General features: G+C 41.0%; 1 protein-coding gene across 4 annotated transcripts in view; it reads left to right on the plus strand.

The window, feature by feature from the left end:
* The first annotated feature begins 5,813 nt into the window (after window positions 1–5,813).
* Ttc23l (tetratricopeptide repeat domain 23 like) overlaps window positions 5,814–12,460 on the plus strand; it is a 67,948-nt gene continuing 61,301 nt past the window's right edge. The window contains exons 1-4 of one of the 4 annotated variants that reach the window (XM_023707473.1): window positions 5,814–5,882; window positions 6,900–6,974; window positions 10,443–10,629; window positions 11,136–11,259. In XM_023707473.1, coding sequence (XP_023563241.1) covers window positions 6,907–6,974; window positions 10,443–10,629; window positions 11,136–11,259 — 379 coding nt within the window. In that variant the 5' untranslated portion in view covers window positions 5,814–5,882; window positions 6,900–6,906. Of the gene's footprint in view, window positions 6,171–6,898; window positions 6,975–10,442; window positions 10,630–11,135; window positions 11,260–12,460 lie in introns of all 4 variants that reach the window. The other 3 variants (XM_023707475.1, XM_023707472.1, XM_023707474.1) reach the window with 3 other exon arrangements.

Genomic DNA, 12,460 nt, shown 5'->3' on the forward strand with positions numbered 1-12,460 from the left:
TTGTGGATTTTTGGTATTGCAGAAATGTATCTGTGGTTTCTAAAGATCAGTTTAAGGGCATTTCATGTGATGGTTTTTGTGTCATGCATGATGCTCACATTGTGGGCGCGCTCTGCATTGCATCCCACCAAGTCTCCCACTGTCCCTCCCACTTCCTGGAGTCACCTTGGGGTCCCCCCCAAGTATCAGACCCTTTTGGGTAATTATAACACTGTCACTTAATTGTAGTCTTTTCATCTCTTTGGAAACCTCCACTGGATTCTTCCCCTTCTAGTTTTCTTCATTCTTTTTAAAAAAAGTAGGGCTGGGGAGATAGCTCAGTGGCATAAGTGCCTGCTTGGCAAATGTAAAGTCCTGAGTTCAATCCCCAGTACCAAAAAACAAAACTAAACAAAAATCTGTTTTAAAAAAAATAAATAAATAAATAAAACATGGTTTAAATTCATCCCTGAAAAGTCTGATAGGATGAAGGTTAAAAATCATAAATAAAATACCAAATGTTAGTGAAATAAGTGTAATTGTTTAAGTAATTAGCATTATCAGAAAACGCAGTAACGAGTGCCATCACCTCTAGTTCAGCTCCTCTTGCTGTTTTATACTATACACTGAAACTTGATTTCAAACACGTGTCATGCTCAGTGCTTACTTAATTGAACTTTCAGTGCTTCCTCTTCCCCCACCAAAGTACGAATCAATAAAAATAATCAAAAGGTATGTAAGGTTATTTCTACTTTCAATGATTAATCATATGTATCTCAGGAGAAGAATTTATTTCGACAAGGGCAAACCTAGTGACTCAGATAATTTCATGAGGATACTCTGTTGGGTAAAAAACCTAAATAAACCCAAACCCATCTTTTTAGATAGAAAGAAATACCCCATAAATAAACCAAAGAGAAACTTAGTGATCCAATTGCAGGCTAGAACTATAGGACAAATGAAATATATAAAAAATGATTCTCTTTCTTACTTTTTACCCTTAGCTAACCTTTAAGCTATTCACTTTCGTGTGTAATTCTGAGACATTCTATGGAGACATGTTGTTCCCTTCAAACATCTCAAAGACTGTTCTGTCAGCTTCCATATCTCATTCTTCTTAATTGCTGGGTAATATTTCGTAGTGCTGTACTTTATTTTGGTTCCTCATAAGTGGGCCTGTAATTTGCTTCTAGTATTTTACAACCACAAAAATGATGCAGGGACTCCTATGTGTAAAGGTCTCCACATAGGTCATAGTTTCCCAATTGTCCATTTTTACATAAGCTTCTACGATAATAAAGAGTTAAAAGAGTAGTACATCATTACAGTGAGTGGAAAAGAATGGATTTTTCTTCTGTACTGATTGAACAATATATTAATTTGTTCTGCTCCTTATATAAACTTGTTAAGACAGGCTCTAAATTTAATAATTAAACCCACCCACTTAAGGGAAACACATATTATTTGTGAGGGAAAGACGCCCAGAACATGTTGAAGCTCAGCCTTCGTATGTGATGTAACTGAAATGCTGGGTGCTGACAGAAGCACAAACAGGCTCCAGCAGAGAGAAAGGTGATGCTTTCTGAGCAAAATTAAGAGGCAGATGGTAAGGCACAGGCAGCTGGAAAATGCAGCCGATCAAAGTAACAGGACATACGCCGAGTAGCAGTGCCTGTCCGCTAGCTCAGGGAAGAAACTGTCCAGTGGCATGGGTGTGGTGGTCTGGAAAAAGCCAAAAAACTCAACTGTGCAGCTGCATAAACGGGTGACAGAAGCTGGCTGGGGGACAATTTTGGTTCCAACACATGGAAAGGCTTCCCTAAGAATTCAGCCCCAGAAGATGGTAAGTAAGAGGGAAAACACGTTCCTAAACATTTAAGTCAGGCCCTAAAAGGACACATCCAGGACTCAGTAGACATACCAGATTATAAAATGGTGACTGCACAGAAGTGAGAAAAGGAGGATACTGCTAAATAATGTTAACTTCTACTAGAAGAGATGTAATAAGGGCTTCCATAGTGCTACCTCCAAAAGCATTTAAAGGTATGCATTTAATTGAGGTAAAAACACTCAGAACAGGGGGCTGGTGAGATAGCTCAGCTGACTAAGGCACCTGCCTAGGCAAGTGCAGGTATGAGGTTTGATCTCCAGCACCACATACTGCACCAGCCCTGCCCCCAGGGCGGGCTGAGCTGGCTAGAGACCAGGTGTGGTGGCATTCGCCTGTAATCCCAGCACTGGGGAGGTTGAAAACGGGAGGATCACTGTGAGTCCAAGCTGCATATTGAGACCCTGTAACAACCAAATACATTTAAAAAAAAAAAAAAACTCAGAACAAAGTTCCTCTGCCCCCCAAGATATCCATCTTTGTAATCCCCTGAAGCTAAGAATATATTACATTTTGTGAATATTAAATATGTTAAACTATATAACCAAGGAGAATTAAAGTGGGATTTTTAAGATCAGCTGTAGACGGAATTAAGAATTAAAGAAGTTTGGCGACATGCTGGTAGCTTAGAAGATAAAGGAAGAGGGCTGGGGAGATAGCTCAGTGGAATAAGTGCTTGCCAGGCAAGCATAATGTCTTGAGTTCAATGCCTGGGACCACAAAAAAAAAAAAAAAAAAAAAGGAAGAAGTCCTAAATTAAGGAATGGAGGATGGCTGTAGGCACTGGAAAGGCAACCAGAAAATTTCCCCACAGCTTCTAGAAAGAACCACTCTGGCTGACTTCTTGTCTTTGACCAAATGACAGCCATTGTAGACTTCTTGACTTACAGACTTATATTTTACCATATAATCAATTTTCAAGTCAACAAGGTTGTAGTAACTTATGACAGCAACAATCAGAAACTGATCACAAAACACTGAAAGGCCAGAATCTACTAATCCCAAAGACGATTCAGTTTAACAGATATTACTGTGAAGGAGAACTAAGAGTAGGAGGAGGAAGGGAAAGAAAAATAAAAGAATGAAAGGAAAAAATACAAAGCTCAATGTAAATGAAAAGGGGAAGAAGAGTTGAAAGAAAGGGAAAGTGATAGGAGTGAAAAAAGACATTATGTGTAGGTACAAATTTGCTATGATGAATGTGATCTTTATGTATGATAAATATGTACTAAATTAAAAAATAAAGCAAATGTTATTGAACATGTATTTGTCCTGTGTTGAATGCTGTGAGTTCAATGGTAAGAGTAGTTCCTGCTTACAAACTTGTGCCTGGTCAAATGGCCTGCTGCCTCACAGGTGTTGAGTATTCACTGGGTAGGAGGATTTATTCTCTGTAAGGACCTGAAAGGCCTGATGCCCCAAACTTTACCCAGTCTCCTATGACTTTCCTACTTTTACTGCTTTTTCTTGCTGCCTCAGAGCCCTTACATTTGCTATTAACACTCTAGGATGTTCTAGATATTTGCATAATTTGTTCCCTCATTTCCTTGAGATCTCTGTTCAATGTTATCTTGTAGAGGTCATGTTCAACTCCACTGTAGCATACAAGTTAGTTCACTTGACTGAGAGGGTCAAGTTGTGAAACCCAGGCTGCCGTTTCAAGAGATGTACTCCTTAGAAGGGGTCTGAGCCTAACTGAAGGAAGCTTTTTCTCAAAAGCATACAACATTTGTCTACTACCTAAGCCATGCACCTTTTTCTAACTAGCAGAGATACCCTAATGCTTATTAGGATCTTTGCTTTTTGCCCGCTAGAAGCATCTGTCAAAAATCTTGGTCCATGTCTTCATCTCTGCTTTTTGACATGCTTAGAACAGTTCCTGGTACATAAGTACCAATGCGGTGGGAGTTCACAAGTAAAGCATCTAACCCTGTCTTGAAAGGCCAAAAATGTGTTGCAAGAGAACATATATTTGCACTTCCTCCTCTTTACATTTCACAGTTCCTGGGGTTGGAACATTTTGGAGATGAACATATTTGGATACAGGGTTGAAGGAGTCTAGAAGTACTCTTCACACATGCTTCCTTTGTGTGATTTGTGCAACAGCAATACGTGCTTCTTCTGTTGATACTGAAGGAATGTAAGTGTGTGTGTATAAAAGCACTGCCTGCCAGCCATTCCATTCCAAAGCTAGCAAACAAATCCAAAATGCATATGCAACGATAATACTTACTAGCTGGAGGACAGGATAAGATCGCAAGGGGAGTATTACAGAGGTTTGAAACTAAGAGTCCCTAAGGTTCTCTTTGATTGATAATTTTACAAACAAGAGCAACATGCTTCTTGGCACAGCTAATTAAAGGGAGGCAGCAATTATCACACTTCAGCAAAAGCAAATGTTTTGGAAAGACTGCTTCTTTTAATATATTCAGAACATTATAGCCATTTCCTAGAACATAAAACTTTTTCAGTTGCATGATTCCCCACTTAAGAAGGGGTAAAAGAAATATGTTATTACACAGGAATGAGGTTTTCCCATTTTTTATTTCCACAAACGTTAGACACTTGCTAGTCACAAAAATCCTTGCAGAGCCCTGGAACTGGAAAGGGCTTAGGATGATGAAAGTGATCTTTATATATGACAAATATGTACTAAAATAAGTTAAAAATACAGCAAATATATTTGCCCTGTATTGAATGCTCTAAGCTCAATGGTGAGAACAGTCCCTGCTTAGAAAGCTGTAGCTGGTGAATGACCTGCTGCCAGCACATCATACAAGGACACCCACCATATACTTTAAGACCCATGGGACTTGTCTCAAACCATCTGGAGTTACAACCAGAGACATCATCTTGGTCTTACCATTGGTCCATACTAACGATTCTCTTGTGAAGAATTAATGGTAGAATATTTACAAAATTTTGGCTCTGGACTTTGGTACAGATTTTAACCTTGAGTTAACAGACCATTCAGGTTTTAGTTAAGAGATATTTAAGTAAGCTCATCTAGATAATTCTTCTGCCCTGAAAAGCGTTTTTGGCAGCTCTGGCTCAATGGCAAATAAACCTCTACCCTAGAGTTAAGAGTTGAAAAGAACAAACACCGAATATAAATTCCATCTTTCAAGACCTCAGTATTTTCCTTCTCTACTTGGCCTGCTGTTTTTTCATTGAACGTGAGACATGTCCACTCCATCTTGACTTATCACGGCACCAATCAATTGTAGGGTTCATGATAACACCGTTAAAGGGCACCTGGGCCACTAGGGCTGTGCATTTGGGTACTGGTCACAATTTTCCCTGCGCCTATGTGCATTACCACAGTGTGTTTCAGGTCACAAAGAGGTGCGATATAAGAACATATGGCTGCGTAATTTAGGGCTCTGTGGTGTTTGCACGCGTGCCCACCTCCCTGGTAACCACTGTGGCCCATTTCCTACTTTACCCACTTCCTGGTCCTCTGCTTTCCAAACAAGCCTAGCTCCAGGCTTACCGGGTCAGGCTACCCAGACGACGCCCCACGGTCAACAGCTACTACAGCCGAGCCTGTTCCTCTGGGGTTCCCACAAGCAGGGCACCAGAGGCTTCTGAAGTGTGCCTAGCGGTGTGCAGGCCGACCACCGGCGGTTGTCGCGTGATTCCTCCAGGTGCCACTGCTTTAAGCCAGCCGGGCCCTGGAGCCGGCCTCCTTCCGGTCTTCCAATGGTTTTCGACCTCTTCCCGCACCTTCACCTCCGCGAGGCACATCCCTACGCGACAGTCACCGCTGGACAGTTCAGGGCAGCAGCGAGGCCGGGTCAGGCCCGAGGTGGCGGAGGTCGCGCGGAAAGAGAGCACCGCAGACCGTGGGGCTGCGACCGCCAGGGCCCCCGGGACCGGAAGCGTTCCGCGTTGCCATGGCTACGGGCGCCTTCGCCCCGCCCCTAGCGTGCGGTTCCCGTGGCAACTCCACGGTTTGGGCGGGGCGGCAGGCGTCCCAGACGGACCTCTTACCTCTCGCCGTCGTGGCCCCCAGGTCGAGGTTGCCTGAGGCCCGGACGCTGCGTCGCCCGCCGTGGCGAACCCCGGGGCTGAGGGAGCCCGAAGCCAGCTCCGGGGCGGGGCTGCGCGGCCCCGCTCACGCCGCCATCCGGGCCTCGGGAAGCCCGCGCTGGCGCTCCGAGGACCGGCAGTCCGAAAGGAGGCAGCGCTTCGCACTGGAGAGTAGGGCCGGAGTGGGGTGGCCTGATTCTCAAGGGCCCTCCTCAGGACAGGGCGTGCGACAGATCAGACGGAGCCTGTTGCCCCGGCTGTAGTTTTCGAAGTAGGGATTAGAAAGAAAAGATTAGTGAGCCTTCCCTCCCGATGTTCAGAGTCAAAGCTGCTTGCAGATCCCGTGGGAATGAGTGACATTCTGTGGAGCGAAATGGGGAGCGCCTGGGTGGGTGCTAGTGTTCATAATGTCACTGTGCGTTACATTTGGGTTCGATTGAAGCCTCAGAGATGGGTCTTCAGAAATGAATTTCGCAACACTTCCCACCTTGTGTTTACTACGCCTAGCCTCAACCAGAATTGACTCATGGATCTTGTCTCTTTAACTAGAACTTCCTGTTAGGTAGTGAAAGGACCCCTGGGAGAAGGTGGAGAGTTAACCAGTACCCTGACTGACCTCCACTTAGTAGGAGAGGAGAGGTGCTTGCTCTGTTCGGCTCTTCTTTCCTTCAGGTCGGCCAAACATTGCAGATGTCAGTAGATGAGCATATGTTTGGGTGATCCAGATGTAAAGGCGCAACTTTTTAAAAGCTACAAGCAAGTCCACAAAATTAGAAGTAAAATGGAGTTGAAATGGGGTGGGGCTCAGATCAATTTCTTTCATTTGTCAAATGCCTTTAATTTCTGCTCTGTGAGGGTCCTCATGTGAGTCTGCACAGTCTGTTCATGGGTTGTAGTTGGTAGCTTAGTTTGAAGTTAGTTGCTTTCAACATGGAACATAGATCAAGTCCTGACCTCAGCCTTGCGTCTCAAAGCTGACCTTACTTGTGATTCTTGGTAGGAGAAAGATGCAAACCAACCCCATCTACATCCCAACCGTTAGCAATGACCCCGACTGGGACTTCTGCTTCAACCTGTAAGTAGTAGAGAGCCTTGACATCTCACTCAGTGTCCCAAAACACTCAGTCCTCTCACTTAGGACAAGCCTGGGTGAAAAACGTAGCATGCCATTACAAAAGCTTCTACAGTAGGATTTAGTAATAGTTATGGTGTTATAGTCACTTGAATCTGTAACTTACATGCTAAGATGGAAGATAATTGTTTTTTCTCTAAGAAAAAAAAAAGTTTTAAAAATAAAGACAAGAAACTCAATCTGGTGACACATCCCTATATAGAATAGGTTATTTATAAAAAATGAGACTAGTAATGTCACAGAAAAAATTGAAAGTCAGTAAGTTGTTTTGTAAAATAAAGAGAAAATGAGTAAATAAAAAATTTCACATGATAATTCCTGATACACACTTGAGGACATATTATGTGCCTGTCCCCTAGCAATCCTGTGAAGACGCTACTGACACTACCCCATTTATAGATGAGGGATATAAATCAAAGAGAGATTAGGCAGGTTGCCCAGTCATACAGCTAGTTAGTGGTATGGAAACTAACCTGACTTCATAGTTCATTCTTTCTTTAACCATTCCTCTGTAACAGGGTTTCTCTACTTCTGCACTACTGACATTTTGGGTTGAATGACTGTAGTGGAGGCCCATGCTGTGCCTTGCAGGATATTTAGCAGCATCTGTGGCTTCTACCCTGTAGATGCTAGTGTCACTGTCCCAGTCATGACAACCAAAAATAGCTCCAGACATTGGCAGATGGCCCCAGGGAGTAAAATCAAATCATTCTTGATTTTACCATTACTCTGTATCTTTCTTATCCAATAGAAACATATAATGCAAGCCACAAATATAAGCCACATATTAAAAAGTAAAATGAAACAGATGAACTTAATTTTAATCCCATGTATAACTTAATATATTCAGAATAGTATTATATAAAATTATTAATGAAGGATTTTATATTGTTTTTGTCACGATTGTCTTCAAAATTCCATTTTTTGTACCTAACAACACATGTCACATCTGATTCATCATGTTTTTGTATTTAATAGCTACAGGTGGCTACTGATTGTACCTGGCCTCACAAAATATCCTGAGATTAAGTGTTATACAAAAGTCCAAGTTAAAAAAGTGGAGTTGGTAAAAGTTTTTCTTGAGTCTGATAAGTGTGTAGATTGATTAACAAAATCTTAAAAGCATAATGATAAGTATTTATACATTCTGCTCCCTATTTCAAAGGAATGCAATATATCAAACACTGTGAGAATTGTGTTTATAGATTTTGGGTTTTTTAGGTGCATCATTAAAATAGTGTGTCTGTAAAAAGAAAAAAAAAGTGGAGTTGGAATGAGGATGTAGCTCAGAGTAAGGTACTTCCTTGGCTTGTATAGGGGCCTTAGGTCAATCCCCATTACTAAAAACAGTTAAAAAAAAAAAACCCTACAGTTCACAGTTGAAGAAATGTTGTACCCATGTGACCTGAAGTGCCTGTGTTTTCTGGATTAGTTATTCTCAGCAGGCCTCTGGACAGATGTTAGCATGTCCTTTTAAAAATGTGGCATAAAAGATCACATTCAACATTTTCCTGTTGTCTCGGTTACTTTTCTCTCACTGCTGGTACAAAATACCTGACACCCAAAATGAAGGAAAGAAGGTTTATTTAGCTCACAGTTTGTAGAAGTTTCAGTCCGTAATCAGCTGGCTCCAAGGCAGAGTGGCACATGGAAAAGGGGAACACTTCACGCAGCAGAAAACAGCAAAACAGTAAGAGCAAGAAGGGAGGAGCAGCGGCAGAGGCAGAGGGCAAGCCTCTTTCCCTCCAGTGTACTGCCTTCAGGCTATCTGTCCCGGGGAGCAGGTGTAGCACTCACACCCATAATCCCAGCAATGGATCATGAATTAATCCCAAACTCTAGAAGCCCTACTTGGGGCTTTGGAGGAGGGCATCTAGATACAAACCATAACATCTGTCGTACTTTTCTAAATTTCCTTTTAAAAATAAAAAATAGTAAACATTCATTACTTATGTAATCAGTGGGGAAAAAGGCAAATTTTATTTTAAAATCTTTGCAGTGGCTGAACTTTGTGATGTTGTTGTGAATACAAACAGGATTCTTTTGGGAGACTTATTTATAACTACTTTTGTTAGTCTTAAAGTAGCAGAATTCTGTTTCTTCTGTGTTACTTCATTATTTTTTTCTTGTAATATTAACATATGATTAGTTCTTTGGTTGTATAACATTAATTCTTTTGACTTTATGATTCTAATTATCCCTTTAAAATTAGGATTAATGTTACATCCAGAGCTCTTCTATGTTGTATGGTCATATATGATGGTGAGGAAGGGAAGGAAGGGAAGGAAGGGAGAGACAGAGGTTGATTTTGAACCCACTCAGTTCTTTCTTACTGTGTTTAGTGCTAACACAGCTGAGAAGGCTGTTTCTCTTCTGACTCTGTGCTCGACTCGCAGTGGTATCCACATCCTCTTTTATTAGTTCGCCCTGCCGTATTGAAGATTTTGAAATTTATATAAGAGGACGTGGGATATCTAGCTTCCAAATGTTAGTTCCTTCATTTAACCATATCTGTTGTCCTTCCTGATTTGGATCAGACTTTTAGGATCTTTGAGGTCTTCCAGTTAGCACTCTTACTTTGTAGTTGAAGCGACTTAAGCCATGAAGCTGATGGCAGTAGTAGTAACTGACACTTAAAGAGTACTTCCTCAATGCCAATCACTGTGCTGAGTGATTTATGAGTATTATATGATTTAATCCTCTAACTTTATCAAGTATATGTTTATATTTACTTCATTTTACAGGGAAGTATATTAAGGAATACATTGTGTAGGATTTCTTGCTTAGTAAGCAGCAGAGCTGTGACTACTACAGGTGATCCGTGCACCAGTTCTGATTAACTGGAATCACCACCAACAATGCTGGCTTAGATGCTAGGCTCTGAATGTAACATGAGTTTACCACCTATTTTTATTCTTTCAAGTTTAATTTAGAAAACATCCCTAGTGCACAGTTGAGAGAGTATCTTAGTTGTTTTTCTCATTGCTGAGACAAAATATCCAACACTCAGTTAAAAGGGGAAAGCTTTATTTAGCTCATGGTTCCTAGAGGTTTCAGTCCAAAATCAGCTGGCTCCAAGGCAGAGTGGCACAAGGCAGAAGGGTAATCGTTCATAGTGGTGAAAGACAGCAAAAGCAACAAGAGTAAGACAAGCCTCTTTCTGCCCCTTCTATTGAATCCAGTTTACCAGGCTTAGAACAGGGACAATTCACTCAGTGAACTGATCCAGAAACCACCCACCCTTAATCCTGGTTATTGCACTATGATTCAATCACACATACTATTTTCACCCACCTCAGAAATCTGTATGACTGCATGACACTTTGGGGAGACAAACCATAACAGAGAGCTCTAGCCTTCAATTTTATCTTCTTTGAACATCCTGACTCCATGTGTCTCTCATGTCCATAGGTCACAGCAAACCAGAATTCCAGAAGACCAGCAAATGGAAGAACTATATCCCACTTGTGGGTCACGAGAGAGTGAAGAAGACATTACAGTCCAGAAAGAGGAAATAGCTATCGACTATATGTCTTTTCCCAAAGAGAAATTAGCTGTGTCCGAGAAGAATGTAGCTCAACTGATTAAGGAAAAAATGGTACAACAAACCAAAAACTTTACTAGATTTTTGTTCCATTTAAAAATATGTCCATGATTAGAGAAGTCCTACTTTCACTCAGAGGGAAGCAGAGAAGAAGATGCAGTATTTCTTAGTGAAGAGGAAGAAAATAGAGTAGAGCATAGTTGCACAGCCAGCCACCTTCTAGTTCTATACAGAGTTCACTATCTATCTGACCTTCAAGGGTTTGCACCTCTAGTGTTAAATTTAATGTTTGCTAGGTCCTGCTGCTGTTTGAAATGGCTAGTCAGGTAAAAGATGAGGGTCATTGAAGCTAAGTACTCAGGAGGAAATGAATAGAAGAACTTGTTTTTAGGGTATATGAGTAGGGTAGAATCAACTACACTTGACAGAGTTTGGATGTGGGGTAGGAAAGAATAAGAACACACGCACAAAAAAAAAAGATGAGGGAAATTTAGTTCTACCTCCCTATGATGGGCTGGAGATTTTATTTTCCTAAAATTGTAACTTTTTGTCCTTTACAGAATACCCAGGCAAACAGAGAGCTGATTCGATGTGTCATCTTCTCTCGGATTATATTTGGAAAAGAACACTGGAAATGGGCACAGGCATTGACCAACTTGGCATATGGCTACCTGACACTGAGAGGTACTTGGTTTCCCAGATGGGATCTGATTGAGCCAGACTGTGAAACTGAAATGAGCCTTCTTGTCGTAGGGATACCTGGGAGGGCACCTTTCCACCCCCAGATTATATCTCATCAAGAGAAAGTAAAATCTATAGATAAGGCAGACAGTGTAGCTTTTTTTTTTGGGGGGGGGGAATGGGAATTGAATTCAGGACCTTGTGCTTGGCAGGGAGGCACTTGTGCTGCTGAGCTGTCTCTTCAGCCCAAGATGACATATCTTAACAATAAAGATAATAATAGTTGTGATAGTGAGTATTTGGTATAGTATATGGCAAGGAAATTTTATTTAGTCCTCATAATATTCCTTGCAGGATTTACGGATAAGACACTAAAACACAAAAGACTGTCTAGAGTTCCTGACACAGGTCAGTGGGGCAGGGGCAGACAGGTGTATACAGGGAGCAGCACAAGGCAGACCCAGTGATAGAAATTGAATTCCAAACATTAAATTTCAGTTGCTGAAAGGAAAAGGTAGGGTCTTCATCTTAGAGAAGCGTCGTTTCTAGAATGTGTCTTGTGTAGGAATCTAAGATGGAATGAATCTATTTTCTGAAATAGAAATGAATGGAAACCTCTGTGAGGGCAGAGACTTTGCAATAGAAGCTCAGTAAATATTTGTTGACTGATTGAGGCACAACCAGATTTTACAAGAAGTGTCATGGCCAGCTCAAGGTCCTCTGCTCCTTCTTTCATTTTAAAGAATAAAAAACAATAAAAGCAATACAGAATTTCAAAACAAGATGACAGGAAATTAACAATGGTTGTTATATTGTATACTGTTATCTTCAAAGTAGTTGTTCAGATTACCAGGTATAAGCATGTATAATTCATCAAACAATATAAGCACGAGCTGTTCTTTTCAGTAAAATAATAGATATTACTAGTATAATTATCTTAGTTATGTTGTGTGCATATATATATATATATATTTTTTCCCTTCCTTCTTTTCTCCTTTGCCCTGTTCCAGTTATTCTTTCCTTTTAAGCAATTTCTTTCTCTTTCACAATATCTATTGTTACTTTTGGATCTTATTTACTCTTTCAGTTTCTTACACTATGGAGACAATATGATGCTAACAGATGCTAGACTGATTTATTTCACTTATGAGTATGGTCTCAGGTTGCATCCATTTACCTATAAAAGCCTTGAATTTGTCTTTCT

The sequence above is a fragment of the Octodon degus genome, unplaced genomic scaffold (genome assembly GCF_000260255.1).
Source record: "Octodon degus isolate 3935 unplaced genomic scaffold, OctDeg1.0 scaffold00293, whole genome shotgun sequence".
Lineage (NCBI taxonomy): Eukaryota > Metazoa > Chordata > Mammalia > Rodentia > Octodontidae > Octodon > Octodon degus.